Source organism: Lingula anatina, chromosome 7 (assembly GCF_051362555.1).
Source record: "Lingula anatina isolate TDL-2025a chromosome 7, LinAna3.0, whole genome shotgun sequence".
NCBI lineage: Eukaryota > Metazoa > Brachiopoda > Lingulata > Lingulida > Lingulidae > Lingula > Lingula anatina.
In genome coordinates, this window is record NC_141773.1 from 7283983 (window position 1) to 7308443 (window position 24461).

Consider the following 24461-nt stretch of genomic DNA (forward strand, 5'->3'; position numbering starts at 1 on the left):
AAAGTGTAGTGATTAGACAAGAAGTGTATAAAATATTGTTTAAAAATCTTTTTTTTTTCTTTTCTTTTTTTTAAACAAGGGAATGTTTGCTTTTTTGAGATTGCAAATATTTTGTTAAGTCTGTTTGAAGGTCATAAGAATAAACAATATATAATATATACAGTGAAAAATTATTTATAGGGGTCGGAGTCTACTTCTATAGATGACAATTTACTTTTTGTAGAAATTAAGTCTCATGACAAACCAGTATAATGCAAAACCTGTCTGTATTAGTCATACAACACGCATACAGGTTTCCCTGTCCCTGTCCTTGTCTTCATAGAAGAACAGTGTCAAGGTCACATTCAGCACTTCTCGACCAATAAGATCGTACACATTCTCTCAGTGACGTAATAAAGGAAAGATCCAGACGATTTGATCACACAGGCTCCATACAGAAGAAGAACAATTGGCAGCGAGGATCAAAATGATGACAACGTTGATACCATGCTTTGTATTGCTGAATATCAATTTGGCTTATGGACTGGTAAGTTGTTAAAGACGGATCATGTGTGACCGCTGACAAAAAGCCCTTGTAATGTTGGTCGTTGTAATACCATATGTATTTGTTCTGCAGTGTACAAGATGACGATATATGAAACCATATTTTTGATAAGACACTATATATCCTTTTTATTTGTAACGGAACTACACGTATGAACTACTTTTTTATCTCTCTCTCTCTATCTCTCTCTCTCTCTCACACACACACACACACACACACACACACATACTTGTCTATGTGTACCAACCGAGGACATCAGCACAACACCATACAACCGAGGACATCTTATTCCTTGGTTAAATCAAAATAAAAACATTCAATTTAGGGTAAAATCTATTCGAGTATGAATGTTATAAATTAATTTTTTATAAAAACTAATTTTTTGCTGACAAGAATTTTACATTCTAACCGAGGACACACACGGACACACACACGGACAGACACTACACATTACAACCGAGGACATGCATGCATCTACATGTAATAATGATTGTACTTTTAATGCAAAGCAAATTTTATATAGCGTTTCTTTGCAGCAATTCACATTTTTATGAAATTCTTTCATATTTAAGGTAAATTCCAAAATAACACCAGAGGTGATGATTAAATGAACAGTTATACAATATTTAATGCTGGGCTTTGCCACTTTTTTAGAATTGAAGATTATGAGATAAAACATCAATTAATTTAGGAAAAGAAAGGATACTGATGAAATAAAATAAAAGACCAAAGAAATTCGTTTTCAAACATTTTATTTTCATAATGCTTATTTTCTATTTAGCACTCTTTTATTATCATGAATTTTGTATTTTGATAACACAAAGTGTCGTCCATTGGATACAGACTTGAACAGTACACAATTTTACAATTGAGGACATCATGCCAGCAGCACCCAAAATTGTGCTTTCTTCCAATTTGATGCAATATTATATAATGCTTAACAGCATAATGATCATCAATTTTTTATAATAAAATATTAGTATCATGAATATTCAGAAAATGTGACTAGCAAAGGTTTTCAGGTTCATGGAACTCCAAAGTCATACTTTGAAAATGCTAAATGTATACAAGAGAGCACTGTACTGAAATGGGTTTCTTTCCATTTTTAACTTTTTTACATAAAATAATACAGTTTACTGCCATTTCACATGATCAACTAAGAAAATTGTTGAGATGGCAAAAATATCAATATAACAAGTTTAAATGTCCAATTTCCTCCATTCCGAACATTGTGAATGATTGAATCTGACAAACTACAATGATACGAGTTCATTTCCATTTTGGCACTTTTTTTACACAATACAAGATAACAGGTTTACCACCATTTTTATATAATCAACTAGCAATATTGTCAAGACGCAGAAATTGTCAAACAACCCATTTTACATATCTAGTAAATTCAATAATGAGACTGTTTACATGCCTGACAATCAAATCTGAGGAAAACCACTTATATACAAATAAAAGCTGAAGTCCCTCAAAACTCAACCAATCAATCTTATTTTTAAATTTGATTTGTAAATAGATAACATTGATCACTCTTGTGAGTTTAATGACAACAGGCCTATCGGTTCTCCCTGAAATGTGCTTACAGTGTTACTAATATGCTTTTACTAATAATCATCAGTTCTGTGAGTTTCATGAAAACAGGCTTTAAGTTATTGGTTCTCCCTGAAATGTGCTTACAGTGTTACATATATGCTGAAAAAAAAAAAAAAAAAAAAAAAAAACATTTGAAAGAAAAGGGCCTGGTCTTGCTGATTTTCAATCTTGACCATTCTTTTACTAATAATCATCAGTTCTGTGAGTTTCATGAAAACAGGCTTATTGGTTCTCCTTGAAATATGTTAACAGTGTTGCATGTACACTGAAAAAAGGAGAAAAAATGCAAAACTTTTGAAAATAATCACCCCATTTCCTCCATTTTGAGACACTGTATTACACAGTACATGATAACATGTTTACCGTCATATTTATATAATCAACTAGCAATGTTGTAAAGATGCAGACAATTTCAGAGAAACACTAACATATTTACATATCTAGTTAATTCAATAACGAAACTGTCAACATGCCTGACAATCAAATCTGAGGAAAACCACTTATATACAAATAAAAGCTGAAGTCCCTCAGAACTCAACCAATCTATCTTATTTTTAAATTTGATTTGTATATAGATAACATTGATCACTCTTGTGAGTTTAATGACAACAGGCCTATCGGTTCTCCCTGAAATGTGCTTACAGTGTTACTTATATGCTGAAAAAAAACAGCATAAAATTTGAAAGAAAAGGGCCTGGTCATGCTGATTTTCAATCTTGACCATTCTTTTACTCATAATAATCAGTTCTTTGAGTTTCATGAAAACAGGCTTTAAGTTATTGGTTCTCCCTGAAATGTGCTTACAGTGTTACATATATGCTGAAAAAAAAACAGCATAACATTTGAAAGAAAAGGGCCTGGTCATGCTGATTTTCAATCTTGATCATTCTTTTTAATTTACTAATAATCATCAGTTCTCCGAGTTTCATGAAAACAGGCCTATTGGTTCTCCTTGAAGTGTGTTTACAGTGTTGCATGTACACTGAAAAAAGGAGAAAAAAAATGCAAAATTTTTGAAAATAATCACCCCATTTCCTCCATTTTGAGACACTGTATTACACAGTACATGATAACATGTTTACCGTCATATTTATTTAATCAACTAGCAATGTTGTAAAGATGCAGAAAATTTCAGACAAACACTAACATATTTACATATCTAGTTAGTTCAATAACGAAACTGTCAACATGCCTGACAATCAAATCTGAGGAAAACCACTTATATACAAATAAAAGCTGAAGTCCCTCAAAACTCAACCAATCAATCTTATTTTTAAACTTGATTTGTATATAGATAACATTGATTACTCCTGTGAGTTTCATGAAAACAGGCTTATTGGTTCTCCCTGAAATATGCTTACAGTGTTACTTATATGCTGAAAAAAAAAAAAAAAAACAGCATAACATTAGAAAGAAAAGGGCCTGGTCATGCTGATTTTCAATCTTGACCATTCTTTTACTTATAATCATCAGTTCTGTGAGTTTTATGAAAAGCCTACTCTGAAGTACCGAATAAAAGTACTGATGGAATAAAAGTACTGGGTGGAAAAAATCTCAAAATTTAATAAAAGTACTGATGGAATAAAAGTACTGGGTGGAAAAAATCTAGAAATTTAATAAAAGTACTGGATGGAATAAAAGTACTGGGTGGAAAAAACCTTTACACCGCTCCCCCCCCCCAAAAAAAAAAAAAAATGAAATAAATAAATAAAAAGTAAAGAAGAAGAAGAGAAAGAAACAAGGCAGCAAAGCTGTCAAATGTACAGACAAAAACCAGAAAATAAAAACGCAGGAAATAGGATACTGTCAATTCTGATGAACTTATGTATTATGCTAACTGTAAATGCATAGCCAAAATCAAATTCTTATTCTGCATAACATTGGATTAGGATGAAAGTAAAATGTGTATCAAGCATTAGACTAAGTTCCCATACCTAGATCAATCTAACAGGATCAATCCAACTCCAAGGGGTTTCTCACTAAATTGCTTTCAGTTTGAGAGTCTTAGGATTCTGGCATGCCAGTTTCAGTAGGCGTGACGGACAACTAAGCCACTTACATTGATTGCAATTTAGCGAGAATTCCCATGGAGATAGATCGATCCACAGTTAGCGTGATAGGGTCTGGAAATAGTCCCTAAGGTGTCAGGCTGATAAGAGTTAAACTTTGGAAATGCCAGAATGAGGTACAGTGAAAATTAAACACAAAAAAAAAATTGCTTAAACTCATAAAAAAAAAAATATATATATATATATATATTATTATTATTATTATTATTATTATTATTATTAATTTTTTTTTTTTTTTTGCTGTATGTCAATCCTAAGAATCATTCTTGTAACTTAACAAAATACAGAAAATGTTACAAAGTAAGAGTACAGGGCTCCTGGCAGATGGGAGTGATAAGTCACGACTTGAAAATGCCAGTATAGCACTCTATAAACCTGCATTGCCTCCAAAACAGAAAACAATCACACTGGTTTTCAAACACAAGCTGCACTTCTGTCTTATGAAACTTTTCAGTAAGTTTCAGTATCGTAAGTAACATGGTTTTCCCTTAACCGCTATCCTGGCAGCAGTGTCCAAAAAAGGGTTTTCTTCAACTTTCATGCAATAAACCATAATACTTAACAGCATAATGACCATCAAATTTTTTATAAAAAAATAAAATTATCATGAATATTCAGAAAATGTGATTTGGGAAGGTCTTCAAGGCCATGGAAGTTCAGAGTCACACTTTCAAAATGCCAAAATGTAAACAAGAGATAACTGTACTGAAATGATTTTCTTTCCATTTTCAACACCTTTTTTAAAACAAAATGATCAATAAACTGTCATTTTTAAATGTTCAACTAGGAAAATTGTTGACATAGGAAAACTATCAATAGAACAATTTTCAATGTCCAATTTGCTCCATTTGCAGATGCTGAACATAGTGAATGATTAAATCTGACAAACTGCAATGATGAGTTCCTTTCCATTTATGATACTTTATTACACAATGCACAATATTATAACAGGTTTACCGTCATTTTTATATAATCAACAATATTGTTAAGAAGCAGAAAATGTCAAAACAACACTTTTACATATCTTATTAGTTCCATAATGAGACTGTTAACATGTCTAAGAATTAAATCTGAAGAAATAACAATTATATACAAAAATACAGAAAATGCACAGCACTTCTGGTGGATGGGAGTAAAAAATCACATCTTGAAGATGCTAGTGTTTGAAAAATTAATTAAAAAAAAAATTAAAAAAAAAAACGTAAAAAATTCCAATAAAGCTGCTATTCAAACTTTTAATCTAGCTGTATTAACTTGATATTAATAACCCCACCAAGTTTGAGAAAAATAAAGCACTGTTATTCATCTATAGCATGTTGGCATAACACATTCTTTTTGTTGTAAATTTATTTGCAATGTTTAACACCATTTATCTGCACAATTATCACCAAATCCTAATTTTGTGACACAGTTAAGAGAGCTAAACCTATGGGACTTTACAGGGAAATCTCAAGGAGTGTTTTATGTAATCTCATTTAATGGCCAATTGAAAATTAATGAGTAGGCAAGTGACTTTATAGACCTTAATTTAATTAGTGATCACCCAAGGGACAATTTTATAGACTGCCATCCATACAGTACCATCATATAGCACAAAGGTGTTGCATACATGCTGAAAAAAGTGAAAAACAGCATTACTTCCCTAAAAATGACCCAATCACGCTGATTTTCAAAATTGACCTGCGTATTATGAATATTCATCAGTTCTGTAAGTTTGAAACCAAAAGGTAAAATGGTTTTCCACTTATCGTGTTATCGGTGCTGCATATATGCTGAAAAAAGTGAAAAAACAGCATAAATTCTCTATAAGTGACCCGATCATGCTGATTTTCGAACTTGACCTGCGTATTACGAATATTCATCAGTTCTGTAAGTTTCAAGCCAAAAGAAAAAACAGTTTTCCACTTATCGTGTTATCGGTAAAAGTGCACGGCGACGGCGACGACGGCGACAGCGACGGCGACGACAGACGCAGATGACGGCTATATGTACAGACACATCTGTGTCTGTACATAAAAAGCTAGCTATTGATCATTGTAGAAAAAAAAAAAATTCACCAGGTAAAATTCACTCAGTATTAAAATTTATCTTAAAAACGGGATGAGTTAAATTTCATAATTGTCAGGGGCCGAAGACCCAGATATATCGCACCTAAGCCGCCTCCGAGAGCCATACGGTTCATTCAGTAAATTTATTCTCAGATATAAGGTTCGTTTTGCATACCTGTAAACTCCTAAGGGTTTATCTTACATAGAAATGTGATTTAACATCGTTTAAATCATAAATCGGCATGAAATAATTGACGTTTGAAAACAGACACAACTTCTTTGCTGCACTTGAAATGACCTCCTTAGCTATAAATATGATCCTATCACCTTGCGACATTGCATCATTCGATCGATATACATGAGTAGTTGTCACTGCTGAAGGGAAAGCACGTCTATTTATAGAAACTGAAATCAGGTGACGCATGTACTGTTGTGTTCAGAGAGCGACTTCCGCTTGACCTACTTTCCAGTGCTGTTTGTGGAACAGTACAGTAATGAGTTGAGATCTCGATTTTCTTCTCATTATACTTCAATTTAAGAAAATAAAAAGCGTGACTTGTACTTGTGTAATTTCCCACCGGTACAATAGGTATTTAATAAACATACCGGGTGGAAGATTTTTGAAAAATTAATAAGCGTAGGCTACTGGGTGAAAATGGAGCGTACCGGCGGGAAGAAATTTGGAAAATTAATTAACGTACCGGTACGTTTATTTGATACTTCAGAGTAGGAGAGCTTAATTTGATAAAAAAAGACCTTTAGTTTAAAAATATGAACTTACTGAATATATAGACATCTGAGATATAACATTAGTTTCAGTTTAGTCTGCCCTTTACAGCACAACCGAGGACGCGGAATTTGGTCCGCCCTTTACAGCACAACCGAGGACGCGTGTGTATAGCCCGATTTCAGACAAAAAGTTGGACAGTATTTCTAATACACTCGTGGCGGGAATTTGGCCCGCGCTATACAGCATAACCGAGGACTGGCTCAGAATAGCGTCAAATTTCACCACCTAACTTGAAATGGGCCCCTTTATGCATTCCACTGCTTATGTCAACCGAGGACGTCCTCGGTTGGAGGTGTGTCCTCGGTTAGTGGGTTTCGGGCGGGTGTGTGTCCTCGGTTAGAATGCGTGCACAAGAGCACACACACACACACTCACACACACACATTCATCGACTTAAAAGATCAAGCTGAATACAATGTGTTTGTTTCAGTCCTGGGTTAATACAGGCACAAAAACAGAAAGTCCACTGGAAAATGAGCAATACCCTAATCGCGTGCATTTCTCCGTTAACATTTTTCATTAACAATTTATTTCTTATTTTTTTCAGGCTAGTGTTGTTGACTGCGTAAGTACTGCGTTTTTCAATTCATTTTAATCACAACCATTAATCTTTTTGTAGTAATTTATCATTTTTATATTAATTATAATTTTTGAAAGAATTTACCCAACAAGCTTGTTTATCTTTTCCATTTGTGGAGTGTATTTCCGCAAAAATACAGCCTGAAGATGTTATTTATAGCAAAGGTTATGTAAGTGTATAATAGAAGGCACATAGTTTTCAAACACGTTTTCAATATGTTAAAGTATATATAAATATATATTCAAAACTTGTCTAAAAACTGCCTGGTGATTAAAATACAGAAGATTGAAATAGTGTCACTATAATTCCCCCATTATAATTCAGTCACGTGTGCAATTCAGTATTTCACATAAATCAAGGTGTGTTGTAGTGTTTTGAAGCACTCTACGTGAGATATGAATAATACGCTCTTAGTGTACCACAATAAATCAATGTCTTCAGACAACCATTGAGTGTCCTACAGGAGAAACTTGCGTTCAAGATGTGGTAATTTGTAAGAAGCCACCATGCAAACCGCCGGAACCACGCTGCGTTCGTGAGTGAAATATAAAAAGTGAAACATGACAAATAATAGAAAATAGTAATTGTGAAGATAGAACCAATTAATATTGTTTGGGATAGTTCGCTAATGCAACACATTACATCATACCTGTTTATTATTTTAGATAAACCGAGCACACACATACACATATACATATATTGAAAGCTAAGACCTTCACTGTCAGCAATGCGGGCATGTTCTCTGTACAAACAAATCCATATTTCAGAAAAAGAATTGTTCCCGTTTTTCACCAAGGCAAAATTCCGCATGCAGCGTTTATTGAAACGAATAACTATTTACTATGTCTTAGACACAAGTGGAATGGTATATAAATTGGTGAAAATAAGTAAATTTCCAATCAAGTCCTTTCTCATGACAAATTATCAAAAGAATGCTCGAAAATGTTTTATTTTGCTTTTTGCTATGTTTTTTTTAATAATTTTATTTGTTTTATCCTATTAATTTTTTAATTGATTAATTTCATATTACCTTAATTAATACTCTTCACAGCTATATGTATGGCCCCAGCCGATCCCGGTCCCTGTGATGGCTATTTCCCAAGGTATTTTTTCGACAGCAAAGCTTGCCAGTGTCAGAAATTCATCTACGGGGGCTGTGGAGGAAACGCCAATAATTTTAAAACACTGGAGGAATGCCAACAGACTTGTCCCGTAACGTGTGATGTAAGTGTAAAATATTTTCACAAAGCTATATAATCTGTATAGTATAATACATTCATTATTTGTGCTATGATTTCTATTTTTTTATCTTGATACTAAATTACAGTCCATCCTTAAGTTTAAGGATGAATAAATTGTATATTCGATTTTGATTTTTAGTTTCAAAGTTTATGTTTTGATGGTTTGAGACATTACCACTCTGAGTGGAGGAAAGATATCAGAAAATTAGATTTAAATGTAGCATTGAACACGTTAAGTAGTGTCAGGATTTAGTTTAATAACACATGCCAAACAAACAAACTGGCAGCTACCCTGTAAATTAATCAGCAAATTTACATGCTCATTATCACTGTTAACTATACAAAGACCCAATTGGGATCTGACTTGTGATATATATGTAGAGGGAAGGAGAGCATTGTATTAATCATGGTTACCATAAATATCACATTAAATTTTTATCTTTTGGGTCCCCTTTACATAAGGATATTATTGTACGTAAGTTTTCATTGACTCGAACTTGTAGGTGTGCTTTTTTTCTTCAGTATATAAAGTGCCCTGACGGAGAAACGTGTGTCCTTGACAGAGAAATCAGTACAGAATCGCTGTGTCAGCCGCCTATACCACGGTGTGTCCGTAAGTTTATTTATTTGTTTATTGCATGCTTATTCTTTACATATTTTCTTTAGTTTTGTGGAGGGGATGTGGAGGAAATATTTTTCCTGTTGGAGAATCCGAAGCAGGCATGCCCACGGTGTGACGAAAGACTTCTAGTTTATTTAAAATTTTCCCTTTCCTTAGTCACCACAGTATAAAACCTATAAAACTAATTTTATCTTATCTTAAACTTTTATCTTACCTGACTGAAGAAAACAATCTCTTCGTAGCTCTCCATTTTTTTTAGACTTAGAATGTCCTGTCCAAGTCTGACAATAACAACACTCAAGATCGGATAGGCAGACAACAGACAGTCTTTAACCGCTTTATATCTTATTCTAAAAATCATGCAGTCATAAATAACAATAGACATTTAGATATTTTATTATTGCTAGATTTTACATGCGTAATATATATATATAAATATTATACATTTTCCTTAACTTACAACGGTATATCATATATATTACCTTTTATTTTGCGAGGTCCCAGATTTCACGGCCCTTTTTAAAAATACGGTTTCGACATTCATATTTAAGAATTGTATACCAAAGAAAAAGAAAAAACTTAAGTTAGAATTAACTCATGCTTTAGTATCAGATGTCAAGAGATCCCCTCTTACATACACATAGACTTGTTTTTCTATCTTAGCGATCTGCGAGGCCCCACCAGATCCTGGACCGTGTGAAGCCTACATGCCAAGATATTTCTATAACAGCACTATAACAGCTTAACAGTTGTATACCAAAGAGAAGGGAAAATTAAGCAAAAAAGATAAACAAATCCTTTCTTTAGTATCAGATTTAAAAACATCCCCTCTTACATACGAATGCATTCTTTTTCTATCTTAGCGATCTGCGAGGCCCCACAAGATTCCGGACCATGTGAAGCCTACATGCCAAGATATTTCTATAATAGCACTGCTGAACAGTGTCAAAAGTTTATCTACGGAGGCTGTGGAGGAAACGCCAATAATTTCGAAACACTGGAGGAATGCCAAAAGACTTGTCCCGTTACGTGTGATGTGAGTCGGTTTTTATTTATTTATTTATTTATTTAATTATTTATTTATTTATTCAATCGTTTATTCTTTACATATATTTCTTTGGTTTTGTGGAGGGGATGTGGAGGAAATATTTTTTCCTGTTGGAGAATCTTATACAGGCATGCCCAATGTATGTCGAAATACTTCTAGTTTATTAAATATTTTCCTTTTACCTGGTTCGATCCATTTCCTTAGTCACCTTAATATAAAACCATTACCATATTGAAGAAAATAATATCTCCATTTTTTAGAACTTAGAATGTTCTCCAGGAGAGAAGTGCGTTCAGGAAACAATTTACTGTTTTGCATACCCCTGCCCCCAGCCACCTGCCAAATGTGGTAAGTTATATTCTCCCCCTTTTCAAGACGGCGATGGTAGATGTCTCGGCTGAATATCTTTAGTGTTTGCAATTTTATTTAATCTGCATCTTCATATTCAAGGACCGTTGCTAGTATAGTAATTAATCGCACATTCCCATGTTTTCAAATTTCGAATTAAAATAATACGTACAATGAATGAAATACAATTCTCGTATCATTGGTGTATAGTTTTTTTGGCTATGTGTGATATCGTTTGTTTTCACCAACCTATCTTTTATCATCTTAGCGTGTGCATATTGCAACATTGCAACTTGCCAAGGACACTTCATTCAACAAAATAACATTATTTTGTATTTCTGTTAAGTCAAACCAGAGAAGCCTTGTCTCAGAAGTGACGGGAGGTACGACGATCCTCTACTAGATAGTAATGGTGATCCGATCTGCTGTGGTATGTGCCTGAACAAACAGGAGTGCCCGAAGGGTTACTACTGCGACATTCACCCTGCTGATGCTTGGGCTGTGTGCTGTCCGAATGAAGTCTAACAATACTCTGTTGGCCATATATTATACACTTATATAACCTTTGGTGACAGGGAATCATATTTGAGCATTTTGTCTCATTCGGGTACTTTTTTTAAACGGAGACAGCAGCTGGCAAAACTCACGTGTACATGTAACAAGATAAATTATAAATTTAGAACTCGAAAACGGGTGCATAAATTGTTTCCGCAACATTTAATATGGTATACCTATGTGATGAAGGGATGATTGTTAACCTTTTCTTGGTTATTATTATTATTATTATTATTAATTGTGCTACACTAAGGCGCCTTTTATTTAATGGGGTTAGTTTCACCTTCCAAAATAAGTAAATTATGTTTTCTTGTATTCCTGTTTATCTATATGTTAAACCAGTGGAATAGGTATTGCGTACAGCAGAATCTTGTTGCTGTCACTTTGTTTTAATTGGTCAAATAATTAAGCTGGGCATTCTACAAGTATGAAGATTTGTTTTTCAGTTTTTGCAATTGACCGGTGGCTGCAATATTCCATCTCATTTCTTTTACCCGAAAATTAAGTTTTTCCTTTAAAACTGTAGTTTATGATTAACAAGTAAAATGCTAACCAATACTTAATCAGACGCTCTCACGAAATTTTTAAATTCTGTATGCACAGCTGTTAGATATCCAATTTACAGCTACCTGTATATCTTGTTAGACATATTGGACGCATCATGTTCAAAAATAAAATTTTGCTTTACTTCTTAAGGAAATGTGTTTTATTTCAACATGCTTACTTTACCAAATTTTAAAAACCATTACCTTTTTGGCATAAAATCTTCCAAAACAAATTATTATTCTCATGTGTTATTTTCTTGCGTTTTTAAGGAGGAAAGAAGGTGGGTGGCAGCAATGGATCAAGATATACAAACATGTTGCATATCAATAAAAAGCTTATTTCAATAGCTTTTTTAATGTTCATACATGTAACTAAAAACAAATATTATACAAATAAATCCCAATACAGACTTCGAAATGCATAATAGGGTAACAATTAGATATATCTGAACTATAAAGCTGAACAATCTTAGCTGTGCCATCATATTTTTTCTATCAGATAGACGTAAAACTTTTTGAAAGTGTTTATTTGCACATAACATTACTTTTTCAACATGTCATATTTTTAGTGCAAAGTTAACTACATATACGTACCATGTACAGGGGCGGGTTAAGGCCGTCTTCTGGGTCTTCCGGAAGACGGTCAGATTTTCAAGTTTACAATGAAAGGTATCTATTTTTTTCTGTCGGAAGACGGTCAAAGAATGAAGGATGGATCAACAAATATAATATGGAAGACTGTCAGAAAATATCTCTGGATCCGCCCCTGATGTACTAATCATAAACACTCCCTGTGTCCAAAATTACAGTGATGTACATATAAAACACATTGTCAATACGGTGCACACTCATTCCAATCTCATTTTAGAGTTATACATTTTCACATCTTTTGAACTTGTAAGAAAACGAAAGGGGGTTTGAATTTGAGTGTGATGTTACACTTAGTTATATTCTATATTCACTAATGCCGGTGACGGCCGGAGCAAGGGGGCAGGTCGGTCATAACGGCAGAAATTGAGTTAAGCATCCCCCTGTTCACCTTAATTTGACTGAATGCCCCCTCCCACATACGCACAATATTATGAAATTTGCTTTCTACGAGCGTGATATTGGAATTTATCGCCCGTGAAAGTTTTATCACCGAATTCTAAAATACACTTTCATGCGGTTTGTAATTTTTAACATACCTGATAAATCATTAATGAACTTCACCCAGGCTAATGAATGTATAAAGAATAATCACTTATTTATGTAACGTTTACAAACCACTTCCCATTTCACTTGATTAGTCCCTATTTAAAAAGTGTAGTGATTAGATAAGAAGAGTAAAAAATATTGTTTAAAAATCAATATTTATTTTTTCGAAAACGAAGCAATGTTTGAATTTTTGAGATTGCAAATATTTCATATCTTAAGTCTGTTGAAGGTCATAAAACAAACATTATAGAACATACAGATAATTTAGTTATACGCCTATAGATGATAATTTACTTTCTTGTAGAAATTTAGTTTCATGACAAACCAGTACAACACAAAATCTATCTGTATTAGTCATATTTTTGGGACAAACACGCATACGGGTTTCCCTGTCCTTCTCTTCTTAGAAGAACAGTGCCAAGGTCACATTCAGCACTTCTCGACCAATAAGATCGTTCATATTCTCTCACTGACGTAATGAAAGAAAAGATCTAGACGATTTGTTCACACTGGCCCCACAAAGAAGAAGTGCAATCGGCAGCGAGGATCAAAATGATGACAACGTTGATACCATGCTTTGTATTGCTGAATATCAATATGGCTTATGGACTGGTAAGGTGTTAGAGACGGATCATGTGTGACCGCTGACAATAATGTAATGTTGGTAGTTGTAATCTCAAGCGTATTTGTTCCGCAGTGTACAATATGACGATATGTGAAACAATATTTTTGAAATGAAATTATATATCCTGTTTGGTTGGAACGGAACTGCACGCCTAACTGCCCTTTTAACTGTATTTCTCTCTCTCTCGTTCATCGACGCAAAAAGTGAAGCTGAACACAATTTGTTTGCTTCAGTCCTGTGTCAATACAGGCGCAAAAAAATCACGAAAGTTAATTAACATTTCCTTATACGCGTGCATTTCTTCTTTAACATTTTTAATTTACATTTATCACTTATTTTTCCCAGGCTCGTGTTGGTGACTGCGTAAGTACTACGTTTTACAATCTATTTTAATCATAACCATTCATCTCCCTTTTTTGTTGAATATATATCATTTTCGTGTAATCTATAATTTTTAAAAGAATTTTGCCAATAAGCTTGTTTTTCTCTTCCCTTTGTATCATTAACTGAAAATATATACTAGCACGTACGCATATAAATTTAATCAGCCGCTACAGTATGTGCTGGTATTAATGCAGTTGCATTATTCACAATAGGTATTATGCAATATTGCACATGGAGTGTATTCCCGCATTAACACAACCTGAAGATGTTACTGATAGAGTTATATAAGTGTATACTAGAGGACACATGGTTTTTAGATAAGTTTTCAATATATACTGGTGGATTTAGAGAGGGGTCAGAGGGGTCCTGACCCCTTCGATTTCGGAAAAAAATCACACCAATATTCCCCCTTTGAAATAAGAATTTTGACTAGTTGAACCATAGTTCTAAACCATACCAAATGTCAGTGTTCGCCCTCTAAAAGACCAAAATTTGTTGGAGCCCTTCAGCGGGCTTTGAACTCCACGCCGGGGGGCGGGGGGGGGGGGGGTTGGCTTTGCATCCGCGCCATCCCCTTTCAAATAAACCTGGATCTTCCTATATATATATATATATATATATATATATATATATATATATATATATATATATATATATATATTGAAAACTTGTATGAAAACTATGTGTTAATTCAAATTTCTGTTAAGATTTTTTTAAATGTAAAACATTTTTGTGGTCAATAAATTATTATTATTATCATTACTATTATTTAAATACAGCTTTAAGCCGTAAATTACAATCAAGATTGAAATACTCCCACTATAATTCCCCCATTATTATTTAGCACTTCAGTACTTCATATAAATCAAGGTGTGGTGTAGTGTTTTGATGCGCTGTACATGAAATATGAATAATATGCTTTCAGTGTACCACAATTAAAATAATTTATTGGTGACAATGGAGATGTGAGATGGGATTACCAATGTTATGTAAGCTTCTTAGTGAATTTGTCACTTAGAGTCCAGGCAATCTAAGCCATTTTAGGGCCAAACCTCAAAGTAATTGCAACAGTTTTTATTTTACCACAATGCTTTCCTTTGAACCCCCCAAAATGACATACTAAAACTCCTAAGGAATCCTAGCATGGGAAATATGAAAAAGCAAGATGGCCGCCAATGCCATAGGATGCCATTTATATATATATTGAAAACTTGTCTGAAAACTGTGTTAATTCAAATTTGTGTTAATTTTTTTTAAATGTAACAACATTTTTGTGCTCAATAAATTATTATTTTTTTTTAATACAGCATTAAGCCTTAAATAACAATCAAGATTGAAATACTCCCACTATAATTCCCCCATTATTATTCAGTCACGTGTGCACTTCAGTATTTCCTATAAATCAAGGTGTTGTGTAGTGTATTGATGCACTCTAAATGAAATAAGAATAATATGTTCTAAGTGTACCACAACAAATATAATTTACTGGTGGCAATAAAATGTTTTATGTGAGATGGGATTATCAATATTATGTAAGCTTCCTAGAGAATTTGTCTCTTATAAAATAAGCTCCAGCTGTTTCTTTGTTTTTCACACTTAGGAACCATCTCCAACCCCTATCATACTAAAGCCTAGATACGATGAAATTGTACGATTAATTTTTTTTTAATCGTAAGAACTAAAGGCTACGCCGAGTATGTCTACATTACATGGCGTTAAATCCGTACGATTACGTGCGATTTCGCACGGCCACCGTCTACCTCCGCTCAGACGCCGTACGAAAAGGGTATTACGGACAGTATACGTGCACTGCGTCGCATTTCAAATGTAATCTAGGCTTAACTTTGGATCGATCTATCTCCTAGGGGGTTCTCGCTAAATTGCAATCAACTAAAGCGGCTTAGATGTCTGCCACGCTGATAAAGGGTAATTAACTATCGTCTAGCAGCTTTAGTAGGCGTGTCAGACATCTTAGCCGCTTAAGCTGAAAGCAATTTAGCTAGAAACCCCATGGAGATGGACCGATCCTGTTAGATCGATCTAGGTATGAGGACCCGGTCTTAAGACTTTAATTGCTTACAAGCTGCACTGGAGAGACACAAATAATGTTGGTGCAGCCTGATTTGACAGTACTTCTTCGCCTCTGTACGATCAGCCAAACGGAGGAGAGGGAATGCTCTCTTTCACTTCTTCAGAATATTCACATCGTTAAGTAGTTCAAAGTCCAGGAAAGAAAAATTTAAAGGTGAATTTTGGAAATCTATTCAAACACATAAATCAATGTTTTCAGACGACCATTGAGTGTCCTACAGGAAAAACTTGCGTTCAAGATGTGGTAATTTGTAAGAAGCCACCTTGCAAACAGCCGAAACCACGCTGCGTTCGTGAGTGAAATATAAAACCTGAAACATGAAAAATAATAGAAACTAGTAGTTGTAATGCTAGAACCTATTTTTATTGTTTTGGCATCATACCTGTTTGTTATCTAAGATAAAATGAGCACACACATACATATTTACATATATTGAAGCCTAAGCCCTTCGCTGTCAGCGATGTGGGTATGTTCTCTGTGCAAACAAATCCACATTCTAGAAAAATAAATGTTCCCGTATTTCAACATGGCAAAGTTCCTCATGCAGCGATCATTGAAACGATTTACTATTTGCAATGTCCAATATCAAGTCATTTCTCATAACAAATTTTCAAAATGTATATGCTGGAAAATCTTTTATTTTGCTTTCTGCTATATCATTTTATTCGTTTTCATCCTATTTATTTATTTATTTTTATCTTATCTTATCTTATTTATAAATATTCACAGCTATATGTATAGCCCCAGCCGATCCCGGTCCCTGTGATGGCTTTTTCCCAAGGTACTTCTTCGACAGCAAGGTCTGTCAGTGTCAGAAATTCATCTACGGTGGCTGTGAGGGAAACGACAATAATTTCGAAACACTGGATGAATGCCAAAATGCTTGTCCGGTAACATGTGACGTAAGTATAAAATATTGCATTTACAAAGGTATGTAACTTATAACGAATAATATACTTCGTTATTTGTGCCATACCATATACAAGTGTTTATTTTGCTACCAAATCACAGTCTGTGCTATGATGGATAAATTGTATATTAGATTTTGATAATGGGTTTTTAAGTTATAATAAAAGTTGATGTTTTGATGACATGAGGCATTACCACTTTGAGTCATTTAAAGCAATCTAAAAACCAGATTTACATGTAGCATTGAAGTGTTTAGTAGTGGCAGAGACCACAAATACCTAGGTGTGTGTGTGTGTGTGTGTGTGTGTTTGTATGTTTGTGTGTAAAAAGGGAGAGAAGGACAGAGAGAGAGCATTGAATTGGCCATGGTTACCTCAAATATCGCATTGAATACTTAAATTCTTTTGGATCCCTTTTACATAAGGGTATTGTTGTTCGTGACTTTTCATTGACTGGGACTTGTAGGTGTAATTTTTCTTCAGCATATAAAGTGTCCTGACGGAGAAACGTGTGTCCGTGGCAGAGAAATCAATACAAAATCGCTGTGTCGGCCGCCTATACCACGGTGTGTCCGTAAGTGATCCTGTCCAACTCTTTTAAAATAACTACACTCAAGAGATAGGCAGACAACGGATACAGTTTTAACCCCTTTACCTGAAAAAACATTTATAAACAACAATAGATATTTAGATATCTTATTATTGCTATATTTCCCATGTGTAAAATTCTTTTATGATCCAAATGCTTACATTTCTTCATTTATTAATTTATGTATAATAGCGGTCATACATTTAAATTTGATGTTGCATGCAGACTCTTTCACGTATGATATATATGTCGCAATATACAGACGTGACATTTAATATGGAATATTTCAGTTTCAAAGGTATGCATATGTGAAAATGCGTTCGTTTTTCAAAAAACACCGATCTCATATAAGATATGTGAATGGAAAAGTGTGTAGTCAGGTGTGTCGCTACCAATTAACTGACTTCCATGTCTGTTGCACTGCTGTATTGTGTAATATGCAGTGATTTAATTGGGTAGTGCTCCTTTGGGCTGGTCTAAGCTTGGCTATGGCAAGGCATGGTTCTGTGAAAAAAGTTTCCATGTGTGCATAGAAGAATTTGAAATTTTGCATGCAAGCGGTCAGTGTTTTACAAAACTGTAAAGCTGTGACAGAATGACACGAAAAAGACAGAAATTGCCAGTCAGATTATTGCGCCAAACGGAACGGTCCGCTCAGTTTTATAGAGTTATGCTCACACTATGCTCACACCAACACAGAGGTCACACCCAATGTATCGAAATCTGACCACCAGTGTACAGGGCTCACTGTCCTTCCGGATATGCTGCTGCCACTAAACGAAAAAAACACCCAGTCCGTTCAGAATGAGGGGCAAATTGCAACCAGAACGCGTTTTTCAAGACCCAAACACTAAACCGATTTTAGCAGGTTAGAATACCAGCCGCGACCTCTGAGGAAGCCACTGTTAAACAGCAAAACATCGTTTTTGGTTTGTCTAATGAATTTGGGACCATGACCGTTTCTGGCTAGAACACTGAAACGGTGTGACTTTCTTTATTGAGGTCAGATTTCACCCTTACCGTTCAACTAGTCAAAACCGAGTTAACAGACATTCTCAAAAGGCCTTCGACGAAGAATGTGCCGCGTCTAAAGCGACTAGGGTCATTCAAAGCGTAAGTATTACAATGGTGCCAAAATACCAATGGTAATTATCAATGAAAACCTGAACAAACCAAATAAACCAGACCAAATAAAGGAATAATCTGCGACCACTTGTCTATCATTTGAAAGGGGGCACCTTAGGAACATTTTTAGGTTGCACGATGAGATTGCCGACTCGCACAGAGCACTTTTAATAGCAGGTAGCTTACAGAACCAAGGAAATTAGCAGCTACCTTGTCCATCAAAATCGCCATGTTTGAACCACATAGTCAATATGTGGGTGGGTCATTACTCGACGAACCAACGGTCTACATGTCCTACAACCGATGCCTGGAATGTAATCCCAGATTGAACTCTAAAAACCTATTCCAGTGAATGCCTTACCGCTTGAGAGCCCTGGTAGCAGCCAATGAGGTGCGGCGAACAGGGACCGTTGTTGTGACTAGACACTGACATGAGGGTCTTTTATGGGTCGTGTAACTCTTTTACAGAAGATAATTTGGAAATTATGGAGATCCAAAATATCGCCTTCAATGGTTGTCGTATGACTTAGAATAGGCAATGTATTTTTGTTTGCTTCACTGGCGAATTCTATTAATGAACTGATGTCACAATGACATCAGAGACATTATTAAAAGTAATCAAGACACAATTTCAATCCTTATTTTCATTTACCAGTCAATAAAATTGGGAAAACAGATGAAAATGATTTGGAAAAAATATTCCATATTAAATGACAAGTCTGTAAATGGCAAGTGTCACAGTATGAAATAGGCTTGCACGTGATAATACGTGTTTGGATGTCGTGCAGAGCTGTGATTAACATTTCAAAAAAATATATATATACAGTATATATAACCGAATGAACTACTTTACATGAATAACCCACCTTTCTTTTTTCAACTTTTTTCTACTTAGCACTCTACCCGATACACACTGGAGATTGTATATAAAAGTGCTTAACAGTTGTATACCAAAGAGAAGGGAAAATTAAGCAAAAAAGATAAACAAATACTTTCTTTAGTATCAGATTAAAAAACATCCCCTCTTATATACAAATGCATTCTTTTTCTATCTTAGCGATCTGCGAAGCCCCACAAGATTTCGGACCCTGTGAAGCCTACATGCCAAGATATTTCTATAATAGCACTGCTGAACAGTGTCAAAAGTTTATCTACGGAGGCTGTGGAGGAAACGCCAAAAATTTCGAAACACTGGAGGAATGCCAAAAGACTTGTCCCGTTACGTGTGATGTGAGTCGGTTTTTATTTATTTATTTATTTACTTATTCATTTATTTATTCAATCGCTTATTCCTTACATATGTTTCTTTGGTTTTGTGTAGGGGGTGTGGAGGAAATATTTTTCCTGTTGGAGAATCTTATACAGGCATGCCCAAGGTGTGTCGAAAGGCTTCTAGTTCATTAAAAATTTTCCTTTTCCTTAGTTACCACAGTATAAAACCATTACCTGATTTAAGAAAACAATCTCTTCGTAGCTCTCCATTTTTTTAGAACTTAGAATGTCCTCCAGGAGAGAAGTGCGTTCAGGAAACAATTTACTGTATCACCTACCCCTGCCCCCAGCCACCTGCCAAATGTGGTAAGTTTATATTCTTCCCCTTTTCAAGACGGCGATGCTACATGTCTCGGCTGAATATCTTTAGTGTTTGCAATTTTATTTAATCCGTATCTTCATATTCAAGGACCGTTGCTAGTATAGTCATTAATTGCACATTCCCATGTTTTCAAATTTCGAATTAAAATAATACGTACAATGAATGAAATTCAATTCTCGTATCATTGGTGCATAGTTTTTTTTTTTTTACTATGTGTGATATCTTTTGTTTTCACCAACCTATCTTTTTTCATCTTAGCGTGTGCATATTGCAACATCGCAACTTGCCAAGGATACTTCGACAAAATAAATCAGCAAAATAACATTATATTGTATTTCTGTTAAGTCAAACCAGAGAAGCCTTGTCTCAGAAGTGACGGGAGGTACGACAATCCTCTGCTTGACAGTAATGGTGATCCGATCTGCTGTGGTATGTGCCTGAACAAACAGGAGTGCCCGAAGGGTTACTACTGCGACATTCACCCTGCTGATGCTTGGGCTGTGTGCTGTCCGAATGAAGTCTAATAAGGCTCTGTGGACCATATATTATACACTTATATAACCCTTAGTGACAGGGAATCAGCAGTAAAAAATATTCTCCTCTTGGTTTTAAAGCGTTAAACTTTTATTACGATAAAGTATTTCTTTTTTTTTTTTAATTTTAATGAGTTTCCCCTTAACCAACTTGATATAAGATATCAAAACTTTCCCAGCGTTGCCGTAGGAAAACCCGTATTTGAGTATTGTGTCTCATTCGGGTAACTTTTAAAATGGAGACAGCAGCTGGTAAAACTCACTTGTAACAAGATAAATTACGAATTCAGAACTCGAAAACGGGTGCATAAGTTGTTGTTTCCGCAACTTTTTGATATGACATACCTTTGTGATGAAGGGATGATTGTTAAGTTTTTCTTGATTATTATTATTATTATTATTATTATTATTATTATCTACACAAATGCCTAAGGCGCCTTTAATTAAATGGGGTTAGCTTCACCTTTCAAAATAAATAAATGTGATTATTTCTTGTAAATCCATATGTTATATCATTGGAAAAGGTATTACATACAGCAGAATCTTGTAGTCACTTTGTTTTAATAAGTCAAATAAGCTAGGGTATTCTACATGTATGAAGATTTGTTTTTCAGTTTCTGCAACTGTCCCAACAGCTGCAATATTTTATCACATTTCTTGATCTGAAAATAAAGCTTTTCCTTTAAACTGTAGTTTATGATTTACCAGTAAATACAAGGCTAGCCAATACTTTATCAGACGCTCCTACGAAATTTAAATGTTGTTTGCACAGCAGTAAAATGTCCAATTTGCAGCTACCTGTATATTTTGTTAGGCATATTGGACGAATCATGTTGAAAATAAAATTTTGCTTTACTTCTTCAGGACATGTGTTTTATTTCAACGTGCTTATTTAACCAAATTAATCCATTAACTTTTTGGCATAAAATCTTCCAAGACATAGTATCGTGTGTTATTTTCTTGCATTTTTAAGGATGCAAAGAAGGTGCGTGGCAGCAACGGACCAAGATATACGAACATGTTTCATATCAGATACATATACATTCATGTATCTAAAAACAATGATTATGCAAATAAAGCCCAATACAGACTTTGAAATCCATAATAGGATAACAATCAGATATGTCCAAAATATAAAGCTGAGCAATCTTAAAACTTCGTCATCACAATTTTTTTCCATCAGATACACGTGAAAGTTTCTGAAATTTTTTTATTTGTGAAAAACAATATCACTTTTTCAGGCCAGTCACACTTCAGTGTACATTTAGACAGCAAGAATACTGTCCTTTGGTGAATTATATGTTCGCAGTTCAGAGTGTATATTTGGTCTGCAGAGTCAAATGTTCTTTACATGAGGCATGCATTCTGACAGCCTGCCAAAGTTTAAACCCATTGGCCTTTCCTCCACATCCCGCGTAGACGGACAACTCACACTGGCAGCTGTAGATGCGCATGTCCTAGGTCTCCCTTTACTAGGAACGCATGACCTAGGACATAATTCAGTGGGATTTTAAGTCCTGCGGACATACAATACAGAACACACAGTGAAAAATTGTGTATACGCTTATAGATGATAATTTACTTTCTTGTAAGGAATTTAACTCCTGACAAACCAGTATAATGCAAAATCTGTCAGTATTAGTCATGTTTTTGCGACGAACACGCATACGGGTTTCCATGTCCTTATCTGCATAGAAGAACAGTGCCAAGGTCACATTCAGCACTTCTAGACCAATAAGAGCGTACACATTCTCTCAGTGACGTACGGTAATAAAGGAATGTTCGAGACGGTTTGTTCACACAGGCTCCACACAGAAGAAAAGCAATTGGCAGCGAGGATCAAAATGATGACAATGTTGATACCGTGCTTTATATTGCTGAATATCAATTTGGCTTATGGACTGGTTAAGTGTTAAAGACGGATCATGCGTGACCGCTGACAAAAAGCACGTGTAATATTGCTCGTTGTAATGTTAAATGTATTTGTTCTGCAGTGTACAATATGACGATATGTGAAACCATATTTTTGACAAGCCATTATATAGCCTGTTTGCTTGGAACGGAACTACACGTATGAACTGCCCTTTAAGCTCTCTCTCTCTCTCTCTCTCTCTCTCATACACAAAAATCCAAGCTGAACACAATCTGTCTGTTTTAGTCCGGTGTCAATACATTTTACGAAAGTTAATGAACATTTCCTTGTTCGCGTGCATTTCTCCTTTATCATTTTAATAAACATATGTCACATCTTTTTCAAGGCTCGTGTTGGTAACTGCGTAAGTACTACGTTTTACCATTCATTTTAATCATAACCATTCATCTTTTTTTTGTTGTAATTTGTCATTTTCATGTCAATTATTATTTTTGAAAGAATTTGCCCTTAGCTATTTAGTCTGTTTATCTCTTCCTTTTGTATCAGTAACTGTACATTTATACCAGCACATACTGCATGTATATATATATATACCGCTGCCGTATGTACTTGTATAAACGCTGTTGAATTATTCACAACAGATACTGTGTAATATTCCGCATGATGTGTATTTCCCATTAATACAGCCTGCAGATGTTACTGACAGAAAGGGTAATACCTGCATAAGTGTATAATGGAAGACATAGTTTTCAAACAAGTTTTCAATGTGTTGAAGTATATACTGTATATATATATACTGTGTGAGTGTGTGTCAATGTTTTTTTAAGCTTCTCAGGAAATTTGTCTCTTATAACAAGAGGTCCAGAAGTTTCTTCCCTAATTTCAGTCAGGATGTCCCCTCTTTGTTTTTCACACTTAGACTGCATTCCCAAAGATTGAGATCGGTCCATCTAGATCGACCTAACTCCCTGGGGGTTCACTCTAAATTGATGTCAGCCGAGCGCGCACGGTAGTAAATTACCCCCTTACAGCTTTTAGTAGGCGGGACAGACGCTTAAGCCGACTAAGCTGACAGTAATCTAGTGGGACTCCCTACAGGGATAGATCGATCTAAAATCTGTGAGAATGGAGTATATGACTTTAATTGCTTAGAGCCAGATGTGTCCGAGAACATATCTGGCCTTCTCTGGTCGTAGGACATATCGGGTCGTCACAACAGTGGCTAATTAGCCTCTGTAAATCAGCTAAGCAGAGACATACGAGTCCAGTTCCACAGAGGAGACGGAGGGCTCTCTCTCACTTCTTCAGAAAAATTCACATTGTTTAGTAGTTCAGTGTTCAGGAAAGAAAAACTTAAATGTGAATTTAGGAAATTTATTCAAACACATAAATCAATGTTTTCAGACGGCCATTGAGTGTCCTAAAGGAGAAACTTGCTTTCAAGATGTGGTAATTTGTAAGAAGCCACCATGCTGCGTCCGTGAGTGAAATATAAAATGTTAAACATTAGACAGCTTATATGGATGTGAATGTTAGACAGCTACTAGAA

The 24461-nt window shown here is 34.9% G+C and overlaps 1 protein-coding gene across 1 annotated transcript; it reads left to right on the top strand.

Annotated features, from left to right (window-relative positions):
- The first annotated feature begins 373 nt into the window (after nt 1–373).
- Nucleotides 374–21084, top strand: LOC106154817 (papilin). Its single transcript, XM_013529316.3, has 16 exons — nt 374–526; nt 7601–7618; nt 8075–8168; nt 8685–8857; nt 9397–9487; nt 10360–10532; nt 10805–10892; nt 11239–11411; nt 13685–13801; nt 14160–14177; nt 16489–16582; nt 17020–17192; nt 17682–17772; nt 19970–20142; nt 20403–20490; nt 20852–21084. Exons 1-16 carry the CDS (start codon nt 467–469, stop codon nt 21028–21030), a joined length of 1803 nt encoding a protein of 600 aa, XP_013384770.2. The 5' UTR covers nt 374–466; the 3' UTR covers nt 21031–21084.
- The last annotated feature ends 3377 nt before the right edge of the window (nt 21085–24461 follow it).